Here is a 19,931-nt window from a genome sequence, read left to right on the forward strand (position 1 = left end):
GCAGCAGCAGCGGTCCCAGCCTGCAGGACGGTTTTCGGAGCCCGGCTGACAAACCATAAACTAGGCAGGGAGCTTTTGGGACTTTCATTCACAGTCACTTTTCACTCCAAATTAGAAGTATTTTGTTCTTGAAAACATCTAGAAATCGACTGGAGTTTCCCTGGAGAGCTGTTGGTGCCCGCAGCTGGTGGAGCTGCCCTTCCCTTAGTCCCCTTGGGGCCCTCCCAGTGACTTAGGGGCGATTTGCAGAATAGTTCCTGAGCAATTTATTTGACTACTTAAAAACGATTTACAAAGTATTTCCTGGACAGTTTATTTGAGATTTTGTTATGTTTTCCAACTTGCCGTCTTTGGAGTGGAACATTTAACAGTGATTTCTCTAACATTGGTAGCTGGTAATTTGACAGGTCCCTGTAGCTGAGGAAAACCTTTCTCCATAAGCTGTTATTCTAAGAGTTTCCAGTAGTTGGTGCATGAGGCTCAAATGAATCAATCGCAGACAATTTCAGTGTGCTCTGCATGCTTTGCAACATATGGCTTCTGTCTTTTGCATCTAATTTGCATCTAGTTGTTTATTCATAACTCCCCCCTTTAGCAGTACAATGCAGAAATGCCAAACTGTGTGGAAGCACCTTACCATGGAATCTCTGCTTACCTTTCCAGTGCTGAAGACATCATTGTAAAAGTGCCAGGCAGCCAGCTAACAACAGAGTATTTGGAAGAAAATGGCTTTGCAGAGCCCATCCTGGTCCCCAAGAAGGATGGCCTGGGCTTGTCTGTACCTGCACCCACCTTCTACGTCAGCGACGTTGAAAACTACGTTGGTGGGTATCTAGCAAGCAGGTGGCACTGCACTGCTTGGAGCTCAGCTGCTTCATGAAAACTAAGTAATTGTTTGTATTGGAAAATGCAAAAAATTATGTAAAATATTGTCTATGTCTTGAGTTATGCTGACTTCAGTATCTGTTATATAACGGTAGCTTGTAATTGGCAATTAATCACTCTTGTTTCTTGTACCAACATGTATATCTTGAGTGAGCCTGAACCAGAGTGCATTGTACTTCGTAGCACTGCATTAAAATAGATTAATACCCCAAAAATGCTGCTTCAGGCCAGGGCTCATTGATGACTGCCATCTCAGCCTACTGAAGGAATTACTAGACTGAGACTTCTGCTCTGGAGAGGCAGTGTGTTTTTTAACACTGCTGTCAGTCTGAGCTATTTTCATTGCTGCTGGTAATTTGGGTTCATTTTGGCATCCTTCTGTCCCTAACCTAGGCAGGGTGTTGCACTGCATCTTCTTACAAGTCATCACGTCATCCCACCTTGGAAGGCACGCCTTGGCCAGGAGCCATGGAAGTGCTCTGAAGTCACTTGTCTTGTTTCCTTATCTTTCTTCCTATGTGATCTTGTCTCTTAACCTCTCTCCCTCCATCCTTCTGAGTTGCTTTCTGACCAACTCTTTATCCTTCTAGCATTCTGGAAAGTCATCATCCTGTTGGAGCCATAACTCCATCTCCAATCTGTCTGTCTGTGTTTTGTGGTCCCTCTATCTCCTGGTACAGTCTGCTAACCACCACCTCCTCATGCATTCTCCAGACCATGGCCACGTTCCCAAAATGGAGGCTGCTATCATCAGTCACTGGTGTTCGTGACTGTATCTATTGCTTTTGCAGTGATTGTGTGCAGTGAGATAACGATGAATAAAGGAGAATTCAAGACCCCTGATTTTATTGTTCTCTCTGTCCTGTTGCTTCTACAGGAAACATACTTTCCTTGCCCATCTGCTACAGTTAGCAGATTTTCTTGTATGATCTAGGTGCTCCTTATGCATCTGCTGGCTTTCACTCAGCCTCTAGCTGAAATAATCCGCCCAGCCAACAAAACTGTGAGGAAAAGCTGGAGGGAACAACATGAGTTGGATAATCCGGAGCTAGCACTAGATTTGAAAGAGAACAGAACAAACAGGTGCTGGTGTCATCTCCATGGGGTTAGTTCACTTGTATGAGATTTCCCAGGCAGGGATTTATATCACTGTGTGGTGGTTTGTTATATCGGACCTAAAATGTCTTTTAGAAACAATCTAAAGTAAGTAGCAGAGGACAAAACACCATAACCAAGACTGCCAAATACATCATTGCTGTGCTGGAATTTAATGAAAAAACAAATGTGTTTTTTTCCCTTTCCTAATTTGAAAAAAAAAAAAAAAAGCTATGAATGAAATGTAATGTTGGGAGAGGAAATTAAAATTAAATTGAATTAAAATTGAAGGGAAGACAAGATTGGAGAGATACAGAAAGGATAAGAGAGTTTGCTTAGAAATGCACATTCCTCAGAAAGCTCTGACTTTCTCTGTGTGTTCTCTGGTGTGCCCAGTAATAAATTCCGCTAATAGAATATTGCTGTTAACACTGGAGATTTATATCCACTTTTAGAAACAATCTAAAGTAAGTAGCAGAGGACAAAACACCATAACCAAGACTGCCAAATACATCATTGCTGTGCTGGAATTTAATGAAAAAACAAATGTGTTTTTTTCCCTTTCCTAATTTGAAAAAAAAAAAAAAAAGCTATGAATGAAATGTTGGGAGAGGAAATTAAAATTAAATTGAATTAAAATTGAAGGGAAGACAAGATTGGAGAGATACAGAAAGGATAAGAGAGTTTGCTTAGAAATGCACATTCCTCAGAAAGCTCTGACTTTCTCTGTGTGTTCTCTGGTGTGCCCAGTAATAAATTCCGCTAATAGAATATTGCTGTTAACACTGGAGATTTATATCCAACCAGGTCTGTCAGAGGCAATGTATAAGTACAAGTAGCTTATACTCTGTACTCTAGTAGACAGGGGATGGATTTTTGATAGGTGTAATTTTGGGTAAAATAACAAAAAGTCTTTTTTTTTTTTTGGTGGCACATCTGAAATGGCATGTTAAATAATGGGAATTTTCCTAAAAAACTCTTCCTCGATTATAGATTTCATAAGCAAAAATTTAAAATAGAGCATAAGAGAACTTACAGGTTTGGAAAATCAGTTTGACAAGTTATCCTATAGCCCCTTGCAGTCTGTCTGTAATTACAAGACAGCACAGTGGAATGGGCTTACTCTGTGGATATACAGGTATTTGCATATAATTTTCACCACTCAAATAAAATCCATAATGAAATTAATAGATTCAAAATAAACATGAATCCTTTAAAGATTAAAACTGCAGAAATAATTATGTCAGGGGAATAAATACAAAAGCACCATTTCATACATATACATCTTATTTATATACGCATCTCTTATACATATGTGTTTATGTGTGTCCATGCATAAAGAGCAGGGAGGGTACAAAGGCTGAGAAGATCAGTGAAACAAAAGATTGAGATGTTCCTTGAGATGCTAGCTCACCCCCAAGCATGCAAAATGGGGCAAGTCAGGCTTCCTTTCCATCTCTCTTTTTCATTGGATTAATTTTTAGGACCAGAGAGGAGTGTGGATGTCACTGATGTCACCAAACAGAAAGACTGCAAGATGAAGCTCAAGGAGTTTGTGGATTACTACTACAGCACAAACAGGAAGAGGGTCCTCAATGTGACCAACCTGGAGTTTTCAGACACGAGGTAGGAGCCCAGCCTGCTGCTCCACAACATGTCCAGGAACCTGGTGGGGTTCGGGTTGGGGAGCTGGAACAGACTCTGCCTTCTCTGCTGCTCCCCTATTCAGGAAGTGCTGCTGTAACCTAGGGGCAGCAGTTCCTTGTTGCCTGGAGCCTCCATGACATTGTCATCCTTCTGTTGTAGCTGATACTTCCAGAGGGGAAGTGCAAGCGAAGGAAAATACTCCTTTAGATACCAACATTATGCAGAAGATGATTAATGTCAACATGAAAATAAAAAATGGTTTTGGGGAGCGTTCCATTTTAGCAAGAAGACTTCAAGTAACCTTCAAAAAGAAGGCTGATGAGTAATTACAAGCTCATTTTTTCTAAAGCCATTACCTTTTAGCCCCGAGGCTAGTGTTTTAGCAGTGCACAGCCATTTCTGCAGAAAGCATCTCCAGTAATTACAGGCTTCAAAGATTACTGGTATCTTCAGTTGAGATTTTTTTAGCTTTCTGCCATTATCCCAGAATAACAGGAGGTCTTTTATTCTGAAGGACCGCTGGAGCTGTCACTCACATGCTGCTAATTTAGACATTAACTAGCAAATATTTTATTTCTTAACATAGACAGTGACACTTTAATTGAATGCACAGCTCCATCTTTCGCTGCCATTTCAAATGGAGCTATTGTTATCAGTGTTTGACAGTGAGCATAAATAACAGATGGGAGCATATTATTTTATTTTGAAGTGCAGATACTCTTAGTGACATGATATTTCAGAGTGTCCAACACTGACCCTCCATCCCCTGCAAGTATTAGTCCAAATTTTGGACTACTTACGTATAAAATTTAGCACATTCTAGGAGGGAATACTTTTAATACCTATTTATCAGGCCACTGTGTCATTCTAGCTCTAATTTATTGTATATATTATAGATTCAATATAAAAATGCTATATAAATTATAGAGATACATAGATACAATAGGAATATATGCTCAATATAAATATTTTCATTTGTATAAAGTGCATAAATATCATATATGTTGTTTAAAAAATACATTCACATTATCAACCCAAACTAGACTTTTTCCTTCTTCTGAGCTTTTAATGTCAGTCTAAATAAAAAAGATCACTGGTTTACAGCATCAGATCAAGACTTATTTAGTGCTTAAGTATTAGAGTTATTGTAATTGAGACATTTAATACTAGGTTTAGCTTGCACATTTTAAAGATTTGCCAGAAATGCTGCAGAAGTGGCTCTGATAACAACTCCAGTGATAACTGAGCCTACAGAGCAAGAGGAAGTGGAAAAACACAAACAGCACATACTTGATCATAAATACTGCTCCTACAAGGAGTCAAAGGATTGTTGCGAAATCATCATACTTAAAGCGCCTTGACTATCAGTCTGGAAAGAGTTTTCACAGGTTTGTGAAGAGCAGTGCCACTGCCAGGAGCTGCCCCAGATTGCTGTGCAAGCACTGAAGTCACACTCTGCTCTTTGGTAGGTCAGGGTCCTTCTGCTCTTTTTTAAAGAAACACGTTTGTTTTCACTTCTCTCTGTAAAGGATGTCCAGTTTTGTAGAACCTCCAGATATAGTTAAGAAGTTGTCCTGGGTGGAAAACTACTGGCCTGATGATGCTCTTCTGGCTAAGCCGAAGGTAAACAAGTACTGCCTGATTTGTGTGAAGGACAGCTACACTGACTTCCACATAGATTCAGGAGGAGCTTCTGCCTGGTACCATGTGCTGAAGGTGAGAGCCCACTTTATTTTGGTGTCTCTAGTAATGAACTAAATCTTACAGGAAAAGACAGGTTTCATGTTTTTTTTCCTGTTGTATCTGTGCAGACTATGACACCAAGTTGGGCAGGAGTGTTGGTCTGCATGAGGACAGGGAGGCTCTACAGAGAGACCTGGATAGATTGGATGGTTGGGCTGATGTCAATGGTCTGGGCTTCAACAAGGCCAAGAGCAGGGCCCTGCTCTTGGGCCACAGCAACTGCAGGGAACGGTCCAGGCCTGGGGAAGTGTGGCTGGAAAGGGTCTGGCAGGAAAGGAGCTGGGGGTTCTCCTTGACCAGCAGCTGAACATGAGCCAGTGTGTGCCCAGGTGGCCAAGAAAGCCCATGGCATCCTGGTCTGTCTTAGAAATGGTGTGAGCAGCAGGAGCAGAGAGGTGATTGTCCCCCTGTGCTCAGCACTGGGGAGGCCACACCTGGAGTGTTGGGTCCAGTTTTGGGCACCTCAATTCAAGAGAGATCTCGAGGTGCTGGAGCAAGGACAGAGGAGGCAACGAAGCTGGGGAAGGGCCTGGAGAATCCATCTGATGAAGAACACTTGAGGGAGCTGGGAATGTTCCATGTGAGGAAGAGGAGGCTGAGGGGAGACCTCATCAGTCTCTATAAGCACCAGGAAGGTCATTGCAGAGAGGTTGGTGCTGGTCTCTTCTCACAGGTCATGAGCGACAGAACCAGAGGGAAGGGCTTCAAGCTGCAGCAGGGCAGGGTCAGACTGGACACCAGGAAAAGTTTGTTCCCAGCCAGAGTGGTCAGAGCCTGGAACAGGCTGCCCAGGGAGCCAGTGGAGTCACCATCCCTGGATGTGTTTAAGGGTCGTGTGTGCTGTAAGTGGATACACTCCTGTAAGAGGAAGCCACTTGGACTCTGGGATTTGTCTGTGTATTTTCACTGTATTTGGATTGAATATTTGTTTAGTGCATTCTGCACATATGTTTCCTGAGACCTAAAAGATACTTCCACCTGCTTTTGCAGGGCAGTGGAATCTGACACTCTCAACTTCTTGCCCACAGATCTGAGCAAATGTAGTCAACTAGAGATTAAATTGTTTCAGCCATCCTGTACAAAGCTGACAAGTGAATTTTATTTCAGCTTGTTTTGGCTGCTTGTTGTTAATTTTCTATTTTCTACTTCAGGGAGAGAAGATCTTTTATCTCATCAAACCAGCCTCTGCAAATCTTTCTCTTTATGAACGCTGGCAATCGGCAGCAAACCACAGTGAGATGTTCTTTGCGGACCAAGTAGATAAATGTTATAAATGCACAGTCAAACAAGGACAGACCCTCTTCATTCCATCAGGTGAGTGGGTTCTTCCAGGAGAGGTTTTTCTGCTCCTTTTAGAGCTGCTGAAACAGCATGTTCAAAATGCTAGAGGGACTTGACCACTTTCTCTGACAAAATATGAAGTCTATTCTCAGTAGAATTTTTAGTAGAATTTAATGTATAATGTAAGTGTGCTTACCAAAAAATACCAGAACTTTTACTGCTTTCTGTCAATATTTTATCAGTCTGTAAAAAATACAGCAAGTAGGTAAAGTGTTCCACTTTTGGTCTACCTGGTTTGCAGTAATTCGTGAGTTCTCAGTCTCTGAGAGAACACATAGGTGCTTTTTGCCAACAGAATTCATGGAGAATTACTTGCTGACCATGACTATCCATAAAATCCTTTTCATGGTCCTAGATTCCCTGTAAGTCTAAGAAACTGTAGGTACCTGCATGAGTGTGAGTGTGCATTTATGGTTTCACATGAGGCAGAAGACCTGTCACTGATTTTTATGGGTTATTTGATGGACTCAGGCTTTCACTGCAGGTTAGAGATGGTGGTTTTTATTCTTCTCAGTTCTTGGAAGCATCTCCATAAAGATAGGGAATTGATCAGCAGATAGTGCAGAGTTTTAAGTGAACACAGTTCTACTCCTGCCCCTGTCCCTTACCTTCTCACCATGACCAGTTATTTCTTCATTTGCACGGCTGTTTACAGCACTCCCTGTTGCCTATTGAAGCTGTAATGTCTTTGGGACTGGGACTTTCTCTCCCTCTACATGCTTTTAAACGATGCACTGCCCACTCAGTCCACAGTCTGAGTTGAGGCCTCCAGGTGGTGTGAGGAACTAGCAGCACCAGTACCTGTGTTTCCAGTGGTGCTCTTTTCCTGTGTGTGAGTATATTCTTGCACAGAATGTTTACACACTTGAATTTTACTTTGACTGCAAAAAGTGGAAAGTAGGTATTTTTCTATGTGTGGGTAGGTAATTCTCATATGTGGCCATATGTGGAGCAGATGGTGGAATAAACCCCCAGCAATTTATAGCGATTCACTAATTTAAGTAGATTTTTGTATGGAAATAAGTGTTTTCAAAACACCTGTTCCTGACACTACAAGAAAGTCGGTGTCAGCAGCTGTCAAATTTTTATGGTGATGTGAGAGCAGCTATCATTATGTAGCTGCTGCTGCTTTTCACAGTAACAAGAAAGCAATATTAATGTGAGCAGTGTGTCCGCTGCCACTGCCTGCCACAATCAAAGGTATCAGTCAAGGGTATGCTGCACCTTCCTGGGCTGGCCTATTATTGTGCCAAACAAACAAGGGACCAGATGCAGTTTTGTTCAAAATGTATGTGGTTCTGGTGCTGACTTGGGCTGGAGAAGCTGGATTGGTATCTAGGAAATGAGTTGCTAAGTAAAATATAAACATTGTGAATAAAGTCTTTGTGATTCCAGTTTTTTATCCTCGGGACTCTTTTCTTTCTCTTGTAGGTTGGATTTATGCAACTCTAACACCTGTAGACTGCCTGGCCTTTGCAGGACATTTTCTACACAGTCTAAGTGTTGAAATGCAGATGAGGTAATCTGTTTTCAAAATCTAAAATTAGGTAGAGGTAGGCTTTGTTATAAATTGGCCGTCCTCTCTCCTATTAATTAGCTTACGTTTGCAGTAACATTGATGTAGCTCCACTGGGCAGTTTTGGAAGGTGTGCCCACGTTTGTCCTCTTCCTCTGTGTTCTCCAGTGCTGAGTTACTCCAAGCTGCCTTTGCCCCTGTTGCACAGCACAGGGCAGGGCACAGGAGGAACTTGGATTGGTCTGTCCAAGTCCTCAGGGAAGAACTATGAAAGCCTGTAGGGGCTGTATTCTGGAATGTGCCATCTGCCTTCTGGATAAGCCCTCACCTGCTCAGCTGGCCTCTTTCCCCAGTGTGAGAAAATACAAGTAGTTATTTATGGATGCTGGGAAAACTACACGACAGAACTATCTTACATCTGTATCACACAGGTTCTTGGTAGTGTTGTGGTTGTTTTTTCCCTTTGGTCTGATGCCAGAATATGTGGTAGCAGCAAAATCAACCTCATGCATTTATCAGTCATGGTTGTCACTGTGTGACCTGCTGTGCTTTAGAGTCCTGTGGCTTTGTATTGCAGGGCCTACGAAGTAGAGAGACGATTGAAAATTGTCAGTCTGACCCAGTTCCCAAACTTCGAAACCGCATGTTGGTACATGGGAAGGCATCTACTAGAGACATTCAAAGGTAAAACTGCATTTCTTTGCCTGCCTTAATTGCTTAGTTTTGGGGGCTTGAAGGTAGTGATTCTGAATTTCTGCTACTGTGTGACAGAGAAGATGGACAAATCAGTTGTGTTAGTATTTGAAAATTAATTGTAACCTGCCAGCAAGACATGCTGGTCTGGCCCAGCTCTCTCTTGAACATCCTGCTCTCTTACTCTGGGGAGAACCTCAACTGTCCATTTCACCTGTGCCAAAGGGAAAGTTTCATCTTCTTTATAACATATATTTAAGTTGCCCCAGTGGCAGATGATGTTGAAACATTTTTGATTTTTAGTTTTTAGTTGCCTGTCAAGTCTTGATTCATCCCCCCTGCATTACCTAATGAGCTACACACTCTGACAGCCTGAGGCACAGAGTAGCACTTTAGCACTTCCCTCTCCCATCATTCTGTTGATCCTGGTTGGAAGTACATGGGCAGGTCACATATACAGGGGGCCACAGGAATACCAGAGATGTGGCCAGCAGGACCACTGAGAATTACAGCAAATTCAAAACATTCCAAATCAGATTCCTTCAGAGTTGATTCAAGCATTCATATGTGTATGTTCTTTACAGATTCAGTCTCTTTGCTCTTTGCATCTGTTTCTCTTTTTACAGAACGTGTCTAGAGACACCCATCAGATTCTTTCATAATGAGAAAATGTGTCTAATTATTAGACAAGGTGAGGGGTCCCTCTGAGTGTCTCCTGGAAGGGGGCATCTTGGAACTGACTCTCAAGAAATACTGGAAGTTTTTCCAGTTTAGGGAAGGGGAGAATTTCAGGCAAGCTTGTACTCATGGAGAGGTGAAATGCTTTCCCCAGTACAGGCTTTGCTTCCACATGTCAGTTGCTTTTTCAGTTAGAATAAAAGAACCACTGACAGTACCTTTTTATTCCCACAGCCTAGGATGTAGGCTGTATTCTGGAATGTGCCATCTGCCTTCTGGATAAGCCCTCACCTGCTCAGCTGGCCTCTTTCCCCAGTGTGAGAAAATACAAGTAGTTATTTATGGATGCTGGGAAAACTACACGACAGAACTATCTTACATCTGTATCACACAGGTTCTTGGTAGTGTTGTGGTTGTTTTTTCCCTTTGGTCTGATGCCAGAATATGTGGTAGCAGCAAAATCAACCTCATGCATTTATCAGTCATGGTTGTCACTGTGTGACCTGCTGTGCTTTAGAGTCCTGTGGCTTTGTATTGCAGGGCCTATGAAGTAGAGAGACGGTTGAAAATTGTCAGTCTGACCCAGTTCCCAAACTTCGAAACCGCATGTTGGTACATGGGAAGGCATCTACTAGAGACATTCAAAGGTAAAACTGCATTTCTTTGCCTGCCTTAATTGCTTAGTTTTGGGGGCTTGAAGGTAGTGATTCTGAATTTCTGCTACTGTGTGACAGAGAAGATGGACAGATGGCCCAAATCAGTTGTGTTAGTATTTGAAAATTAATTGTAACCTGCCAGCAAGACATGCTGGTCTGGCCCAGCTCTCTCTTGAACATCCTGCTCTCTTACTCTGGGGAGAACCTCAACTGTCCATTTCACCTGTGCCAAAGGGAAAGTTTCATCTTCTTTATAACATATATTTAAGTTGCCCCAGTGGCAGATGATGTTGAAACATTTTTGATTTTTAGTTTTTAGTTGCCTGTCAAGTCTTGATTCATCCCCCCTGCATTACCTAATGAGCTACACACTCTGACAGCCTGAGGCACAGAGTAGCACTTTAGCACTTCCCTCTCCCATCATTCTGTTGATCCTGGTTGGAAGTACATGGGCAGGTCACATATACAGGGGGCCACAGGAATACCAGAGATGTGGCCAGCAGGACCACTGAGAATTACAGCAAATTCAAAACATTCCAAATCAGATTCCTTCAGAGTTGATTCAAGCATTCATATGTGTATGTTCTTTACAGATTCAGTCTCTTTGCTCTTTGCATCTGTTTCTCTTTTTACAGAACGTGTCTAGAGACACCCATCAGATTCTTTCATAATGAGAAAATGTGTCTAATTATTAGACAAGGTGAGGGGTCCCTCTGAGTGTCTCCTGGAAGGGGGCATCTTGGAACTGACTCTCAAGAAATACTGGAAGTTTTTCCAGTTTAGGGAAGGGGAGAATTTCAGGCAAGCTTGTACTCATGGAGAGGTGAAATGCTTTCCCCAGTACAGGCTTTGCTTCCACATGTCAGTTGCTTTTTCAGTTAGAATAAAAGAACCACTGACAGTACCTTTTTATTCCCACAGCCTAGGATGTATGAACATGGAAGCTAGTTTAGGACTGGGACCAATAAAGGAACCAGCATGTTTGCCAGTGTAGACATAACTGACATTGGAGGAAGGCTGAGTTGGATTTACGACACAGTAAATATACTCCTTATATTACCATCCAGCTATAATAGGGACAAATTTGGGCTCACCAACTTTCAAAGAGTTAACTTTCACAGTTGATTTTTTTTCACATTAAAGACTTCCTTTAAAATAGGTTCAGCTAGCAGTGTTTGAATGGCACTGGTTTATTTCTTCTACTTAGGTTTGCATAAAGCCGGGCAACAACCTCCCGCTCATTTACTCCAAGGAGCAAAAATTCTCAACGGTGCTTTCAGGTCGTGGACTAAAAAACAGGTAGGAGTAGAAGCCTGTTTTAATATTGTGTTTTCCTTAGGTTTGTCAGTCACTGGAACACAGAGCAAATGCTAGAAAATATAGTATCTGCATAGCAAAACAGCTAATTCTAAAATTCCCAAGAGAAAGATGGAGTGGGAGACTGGAGAAGGAGGGCAAGAGCTAGGATTTCATGGTGCCACATGAGGAGTCAGCAGAAAAAAGGTATCACTGGAGTTTAAAAAAGTCAGTTCTGCACACACACAGCCAAAAGGATACTGAATGAATGTTTCCCTGACTGAGCATTTTCATGTGCCAAATGAATGAAGCACAGGCAGGGTATGCAAGGGAGGCCCTAGAACAACAACTGCATTTTTGTATGCCCAGTTCAAGCAAATCAACACGTGAATTGAGCCAGGAAATAGATACTGGTTGGAGAGAAGGCTTAGAGGAATTTGCAGCCTAAATTTCCTGCTGCAGGCATTTCAGAAGTGTTGTTCTTGTGTGTGTTGCTCCTAAAGTTGTGGGGAATTAGCTGCAGGAGACAGCCATTCAGCCATAAAATGTGAACAGGGGAACTAGCAGCTTTAGGATTTTCAGACATTTTAAGAAGGGATGAGCACACAGCCTTGCATTGTTAGGTCAGCTGGGTGGCTGTTCCACATTTAAATGTACTCAGGCACTTGGCTGCTCCCTACTGCAAACAGCCAGTGCTTGAGCCTGGATTCAGGATTGCTCCCTGTTTTCCTGCAGAAGGACTGGCTGATGGGGAAGCCCTATGGGGAAGCTCTCTTCTCCATGTCACCCTGTTCATTTTTCCACTTGCCATGCAGATGAGAAGTAGTGAGACAAAGGAAGTGGGACTGTGCTGGCGTTTAGGTAAAGTTGAACTTAGAGAACTATAACATGACATGTGAATGCAAATGTTGTTAGTCCTGTCAGTGAGCTCCCAAACCCCTCTCCTGACAAGGTAGGTGCTTATTTTATTAATTGCATACACCAGCCTAAAACTCTCTCCTTGTAGATGTAGAAAAGGAATTTCTCACAGAATGTCATAGAAGGGGTTGAGCAAAATGATGTTACATTTGTGAAAATGCAGTAATACCTGAAAAAAAGACTATTGACTTTGTTCTCTCAGGACAACTATTTACCATAACATCCAGAAGGGAAAAAAAGTACCTTTTCTCCTGATTTGATTACTGATACAGTCAGTATTGATGTCAGTACACAGGAAAAATATGGACATGGCACTAAATTAGATTTTTTAATATATTTTTTTTAAAAAAAGCATGCACAGAAATAGCAGTCTGGCTTTGTTGTGTTTTAGGCTTTAGCAGAACATGAAGATGAACTACCAGAAAACTTCAAACCAGCACAACTTATCAAGGACCTTGCCAAAGAAATAAGATTAAGTGAGGTTTGTGCTCTTTTCATAACATTAACTATATTGTGGGTCTTTTAAAAATCTAGGCTATAAAATGGATGACTTGAAATACATGAACCTTTTTCCCACTCTCTCTATTAAAAGAATTCATGTGAGGTTTTGCAGCAGGGTGACCACTCAGGACTCTTGTCTGTGGCTGACTTCTCACGTGTTCTCCTGTTTGCTCTCTCATCTCTACACTGTGTCTGCCTGTCCTGTCCTACATCCTCTCTCCTCCACCTTCTCCTGGCTGAACTGGCCACACTCCCCTCTCCATCCTTATTTTCTCTTTCATTTTAGCTTCTCCCTATCAAAAAATATGATAGAATTCAAACAACACTGTTGCTATCCTTGTGATCATGCTTTCTGTGTGGTATCTCCTTTTCCTTATGTTCACTGGTCTTGTCTATGACACTGTCTGAGCTTGGGACTAATATTCTACACATTGTTCTTCCAAGAGGAAGCCTTGTTCTTGTCTGGTTTCTAGACAGAGTTACTATAGCAAATGTGATAATAATTGTAACACACAAACATCCCCCCCAGAAAGCCCCAACCAAACCAACAAAAAACACCCCTGCCCCGCCCCCCCAAAAAAAAGGAGGTTATATGAGGTATCATGCATTAAGTCTGGTGTACTGTTTCACTTACTGGAGATGTGAGCAAGTTGTTTTAAGAAAACATTGTGTTACATTCTACCCCCTTTCTAACTATATCCAGTGACCTCAAGACTGAAATCTATCTTGTCCTTTTATCCTCTTTGATGTAGTATATAAGTTTTCTGTCAGAATGGCAAGTTAAGCAGAAAATAATTTCTTTTTAATTAGTGAGACAGTGTAAATTTTAATTGGGCAGCTATTTTACTGCTTGTTTGTCCTGAGGGCATGAAATACGATTCTATTACATTTCCCACATCTGAATCAAATGGTTTGTGCTCAAGCTGAGTAGCATTTTAAAGAAAGATCATTCCTTTTGTACCCTGGCTTGGGGGGGCCCCTTTCACGGTCCTACCTGATGATACAACCTGCTGACAGTTACATTCCAGATGAAGCCACTGGAGTTTCTCCAGGTGAAACTTGAGCAAGATGGGGATGGAATTAGAGGTGAGCAGAGAGTTGCTGTGGCATGTGGTGCCTTAATTCCCTGGCCAGCCTGACCCATCAATGCAGTTACCTGTTCTGAAAGGGAGATGTTTGGGGTTTGTTTGCTCAGGGAAAGGAGGATGCAGGGGCATGTCTGACCTAAGACAGGTGGGTCTGAATGCTGAATGCTCTTTTGTGCTGAACTGCAGAATGCTTCAAAAGCCAGCAAAGCAGATGTGAGTGCCAACACAAATGCTGAGGAGATCTGTCCTGTGGAGAAGGAGGAGGCACCATCACCTGTCCAAGTGACGCCTCCACCCCCACCTGTTGAAAAGCTCCCTAAAAAAAAGACTCCCAAGACTGTGAAAACCCCCAAACAACTCAAGCCATCCAAACCCCCCAAACCTCCCAAGCCACCCAAGCCCCCTAAACCTCCCAAAACACCCAAAGTTAAGGGAGAAGGCAAAAAGAAAGGAAAGAAGGTGAAAGAGAGCCCACCACCAGCCATCCCCAACCTCGACTTGCTGGAGGCACACACCAAGGAGGCTTTGACCAAGATCGAGACACCAAAGAAGGGGAAGGTGGGTGATATTTTAACCTCTCTCTGTCCTCTCTCCATAGTGGGAATAAACTTACTCCTGAGCTCTCATGAACAAAATAATTTAAGCAACACAGTGTAAAGCCCTGTCTTCACTGACGGAAATAAACATTTTGTAAATGCCCTTTTTTTGTCAATGCCTGATAATTTGATTTGACTCTTTAATTGGTTATTCGTTTGATGCGAAGCCTCCAGGAAAGCTATTGATTCACTGGCAAACTGCCAGTCACCTGTCCAAACTGAGGCCAGATGAAAATTAAAAGACCTTTTAAAATGGTGCTGCTCTTTTTGCTCCTTTAACTATTAGATTCTTATTTCAAATATTATCAGTGCCCTTGTGTACATTTCCATAATCAGTTCTCGAAGACAAAGGAACTAATTTATAAAGCCTCTTATTTGCATGAGATTTTGATCTGGAATGAGTGATGATGTTAAAACAATAGTTTGCTTCCATTTTTGCCCATGTAGGATGAGTTTCAATTTGATGTCCTACAATTCAACATGAGTTTTGCTGCTGACTTCAGCAGGGGCCAGGATTTCTCTGAGGCACTGACAGAGTCATGTATTGTCCACTGGTGGTTAAGAAGTATCCATAAGTCTTTGAAAATCCTTCTGGATTTCCTCGGAGTTTGTTTGCTTTTTGTGAAACCCATCCACAGAGTAATAGGCAGGGATATTAGCATGTTTTTATAGTAATCTTGTATATTGGTGTATCAAGGAGAAATGCAACTAATCTTCTGCATTCTCTGAAGCAGCAATGTTTGAATCTCATATTTGACTTGAAAAATAATCAATCAAAGAGGAGTTTTCAAAAATACGTTATATTCCAGATAAAAAATGTGTTTCTTGAACATGCCAGCACTCCATCCTCATTCAGAGTACATGCTGACTTTTTCCCCAGGCTGCAAAGAATGTTTTAAGTGTTCCAAATAAGGAAACTACTAGTAAGCAGAATGAGGTGGAGAAATTTGAAGTACGAGAGCAAAATAAAAGCAAAACGGAAGCCAAATGGAAATACAAGGTAATCTCTTCTGTTAAATTCCAGTACCTGAAGGGCCTACAGGAAAGCTGGGGAGGATTTGTAGTGAGAGGACAAGGGGTAATGGTTTTAAAGTGAAAGAGGAGAGATTTATGCTAGAGATCAGGAGGAAATTCTTTAGTGTGAGGGTGGTGAGAGCCTGGCCCAGGTTGCCCAGGGAAGCTGTGGCTGCCCCATCCCTGGCAGTGTTGAAGGGCAGGTTGGATGGGGCTTGGAGCAGCCTGGGCTGGTGGGAGGTGCCCCCGGCCAGGCAGGGAGGTTGGGACTGGATGGGCTTTAAGATCCCTTCTAACTCTAACCATTCTATGATTCCATGAAATTCTGCTGCTGATTCTGCCACAAAGTGATAAGTCAAGGGTGGAGAAATGTTTGTAGGTCTACCTAAGCAGAGAACACAAACCACCAATTTTCAGCTCTGAACAAAAAGATTTTGAGCAGAAAACATCAAGGAGATGTGTGTGGGCTTTTTTAAACACCTGTCAAAATGTCCATCCTCATTCTTGGTAAAACCATTGACAACACTGTTACCAGTGAGATTTTTCAGGTCTGATCTCATTTGTGATTCTTTCTTTAATACTGTTGTTCTACTTGAAGCCTGGGATATTCCAGAGAAACCAATAATTAACGATGGCATAAAAGTAGAGTTAATGAAATCTGAATTATGCCACATGAATTAAAAACTTGCCTTCCTGAAGGGCTATTGTAGGGTGAGTAAAATTCAGTCATGGAAGAATACATTTTTTCTCCAGGTACCATTTAAAAGAAGGAGACACGAGGCTTTCTCACAGAAATAACTGTCTCAATTTTGCCTGCTTGGTGAACTTCTAATGCCAAAGGTGCAAACAAATTCCCCAGAACAAAACAAAAGTACAGATCATTAACATTACAGACATCTAAATTTTTTATGTGTTAAAAACAATCACAGTTAATGTGATTAGATCAATATGTACCACTTAATTCTGCAGCCAGGACAGCTAAGGAAAGAGATATAATTGTCTCTGCATGTAGACCAATGGCTTTCTGAAGTTACCTACAAATCTGAACTATCAACAACTCATTCACCTCATTTTATTGTTTTGTTTTGGGTCTTTTTTGCCTTCCAGAACAGTAAGCCTGATTCACTTCTAAAAATGGAAGAGGAACACAAATCAGAAAAGATGCCATTATCAGGAAATAAGGACAATAAATTTATGTTCTCCTTCTCTAATAAGAAGTTGCTTGGGTAAGTAAACATGATAACAATACACATCAAATTAAAAAAGCGTATTAAAGATCTTATCATTATTCCTGTTTTTTTTTTTTAGAAGAAGAAGGTGAAAATCTACCTTTCTGATCAATGTAGAAAATACATTTATGCATAAAATGTCTTTGCTGTAGGACTTGATTTTACCTAGAAGCTAGCACAGGTGGCTGTGAGGCTGGTAGTTTGCTTGAGAGGAATGTCTTCAGTATTCAGGAAGCACCTCATGCTTTGGCACTTCAGGTTCTTGTAGTCGAGTTACATTAAGTAAATTTTGTGCAGATCCTGCTCAGAATATATATAAGAACTCCTTATGTGAACTCCTTATGTGAACCTTAAGTGAACTCCTTATGGCAAGATTCCACGCTGCCTGTGCATGATGCATATCATGATCTATTCTGAGACAACTTTAAATAACAGAATGCTTATTTGAAGCTACCTAAGGCTGCTCTAGTTGGCATCATATTTGGAGATATAAATTGTATATATAATTATACCTATAACTGTGTATATATATATAGCAAATAACAATAACAATAATTTTCCTCCTCTTTTTCCTTCTTAATTTTAATAATTAATTTATTGTTTATTATTAGATTATTATTATTACTATTTGATTATGATTGTGGTTATCATGATTGCTGTGGCACGTTGAAGGTATTCAAATTGACTGAGAGTTCTCCATAAAGACACTCATTGTCTTCCTCTGTGTCAATTTGCAAAATTATTTGTAATTTCCTCTTTTTGCAGTTCAAAAGGAGTCAAAACCCAACTGAACACTAGTGTGTTTGGGTCACTGCAGAATTTTAAAGAAGAGAAAGCAAAGCCTATACGAGATGAATATGAGTATGTCTCAGATGATGGTGAACTAAAAATTGATGAGTTTCCAATCAGAAGGAAGAAAAACACTACAAAAAGAGAATTGCCCTGTAAGAATATTTCCTGTTTTGTCTGTATGTGCATAAAAAGTCTTACACGTTGGTTGTCTACATGTAGCCCTTGAAATATATGTCATTTAATAATAAAGAAATCCACGTCTTACCTGTCAGTCAGATGTAAGTGGGTTTTAATTGCTTTAGAAGTTGTGGCTTAGGAGCATTGTTTTTTGAAAGGAAAAGAATCTTGACACTTTTTGTTTTGATTCGATTTTTGTTGTTGTTTTGTTTTCTTAATTCAGTTTTATCAGATAAAAAGGACACCCTGCAGCACACTCCTGTTAAGAAGCCAAAGGTGGAGCCGGTGTCGTACAAGGTGAGTTCTTAGGCTGCCTCCCCCAGGCAGGCACCCCCAGCAGGGCACTACTGCCATGGCAGTGGCAAAACCTTCTCCTGGGCTCTTGTCACCTCTTCTCCTTCCTCCTGCAGCCACAGCCTGCCCAGCACAGGCAGCATTCAGATCTTGCCAGGACTAAGCAGAATTTGCATGCCCAGGACTGGTGGGAAGTGTGCGTGGGGACAGTGACAGCTATACCGCAGCACAATAACAGCAGGCCCTAATGGTGATAGGGAAGGATCAGGAGTTTCCTGTCATAGCTGACCTGATGTTCCTTGCTGTCAGGTGCAGGGGTGTGTCCCAGGCTCTGGCTGTCCCTTGAGCAGTGGTCATTACATTTCTCTGTTCTTGTTTGACAGATGAAACTCAGGGTAATGCTGGTGCAACTGAACTCACATCATTTGACATTTCACATTACTAGAAGCCCTTAATACCTATTTATGTAGCAATTACATGTTTTGTTTGCTGTCACTTAGCACAGTCTCCCTCTACCCATTATGGGCTGACATCTAGAGTGCCCTTGGCTCAGCCTGACACCTTTAGCATGTCCCTGACCTGGGGCAGTGTCAGTGTGCCTTTACCTTCAGGAACCTGAACAGCACAGCCCTAAGTTTGCTTTTATTTTTGTTAGCATGGAGGGTCCATGCTGGGCATTAAATTACATTAAATGACCTTAAAATTAAGTGTTTTGTGCAACAAAATCATGTTGCAAAATCTGAAAGAGTCAGAAAAGGCAAAATAGCTTGTTAACACAGAGCTGCAGGTGACTGAAGTGTTTGGCCCACAGAACTAAGGAATCTTTTTTCATGCTGGTTTGGCTCATGGATATTCAAGAGCAAGTGCAGATCGCCTTGCATCAGTCAGTAGTTGACATCTGGAGACCCATGCACCGGGAACAGGGAAGAACAAGCTGATATCTTCATGTGCAGCAGCTTTAGGAGGGGGGGAGCTCCCAGTGAGGACAGCGATTGGTAGTCCAAGCAATAAGGACTGGGATTTTAGAGACCTGAAAGCAGGGCAGGAATGGGGGAAAAAGAGCCCTCTGTTATACTCTAGACTACAGTACACAGAGATACTAGCCCCAGAAAGACAAGTGTAGGTAGCACCCTTCATGTGCTGCTGTTTATATGTCTATCCCACTCCTCTGCCAGATCCTCCTGCCCTCCCAGAGTAGGGAAGGCAGAAGTGGGTCTGTTTCTGTGTCTGAATTGGCTGTGTCAAAAGCCCTGAAGATGCAGACCTGTGTCCTGATGCATATCTGGGCTGACAGGTGACCACACAGTCACTTCTTTTGCTACATGGGTCTGAAGAACAGGAGCAGGGGCTGAGAAGGCAACACAGCACCTGGAAACACCACTGATGCCGTGGTTTGATCCCACATGCAGATCAGCTCTCAAAGTTGGTTCTCGAGTGTTAGAAGCAGAAAGAAAAACCTACCATGCCTACAGGCTGCAAGGAAACCTTTTTTTTTACTGTCTACCTGGTTTTGCTTTTTGTTTTGGGGGCTTTTTCTTTGTTTGCTTGTTTTTCTTTAATAAAACCAAATTATTTATGCCAACCTTGTGTTTTTGGAGGGGCAGCAAGCTGCAAAAATTATTGTGTTGTTCTTACTGACTAACTTAGTGAGTTTCTGGGGTTTTTTGAGCCATCTCCCTCTTTTTGCAGAGTGATGACTCGTCAGATGAAGATTTGCTTCACATTGACACAGAGGCAAAGCCAGGACGTAATTCCAAAGTAAAGAAAGAGAG

General features: G+C 41.8%; 1 protein-coding gene across 1 annotated transcript in view; it reads left to right on the forward strand.

Moving 5' to 3' along the window:
• The window catches only part of PHF2 (PHD finger protein 2), a 52,518-nt gene that overhangs the window by 10,134 nt on the left and 22,453 nt on the right, over positions 1-19,931 (forward strand). The window contains exons 4-17 of the mRNA XM_010007822.1: positions 664-824; positions 3,465-3,606; positions 5,157-5,343; positions 6,522-6,684; positions 8,143-8,230; positions 8,805-8,911; positions 11,462-11,553; positions 12,860-12,949; positions 14,244-14,615; positions 15,534-15,653; positions 16,775-16,893; positions 17,662-17,840; positions 18,089-18,162; positions 19,849-19,927. Of these exons, the coding sequence (XP_010006124.1) occupies positions 664-824; positions 3,465-3,606; positions 5,157-5,343; positions 6,522-6,684; positions 8,143-8,230; positions 8,805-8,911; positions 11,462-11,553; positions 12,860-12,949; positions 14,244-14,615; positions 15,534-15,653; positions 16,775-16,893; positions 17,662-17,840; positions 18,089-18,162; positions 19,849-19,927 (1,973 nt within the window). The remainder of the gene's footprint in view (positions 1-663; positions 825-3,464; positions 3,607-5,156; positions 5,344-6,521; positions 6,685-8,142; positions 8,231-8,804; positions 8,912-11,461; positions 11,554-12,859; positions 12,950-14,243; positions 14,616-15,533; positions 15,654-16,774; positions 16,894-17,661; positions 17,841-18,088; positions 18,163-19,848; positions 19,928-19,931) is intronic.

Source organism: Chaetura pelagica, unplaced genomic scaffold, assembly GCF_000747805.2.
Source record: "Chaetura pelagica isolate M959 unplaced genomic scaffold, ChaPel_1.0 scaffold562, whole genome shotgun sequence".
Taxonomy (NCBI): domain Eukaryota; kingdom Metazoa; phylum Chordata; class Aves; order Apodiformes; family Apodidae; genus Chaetura; species Chaetura pelagica.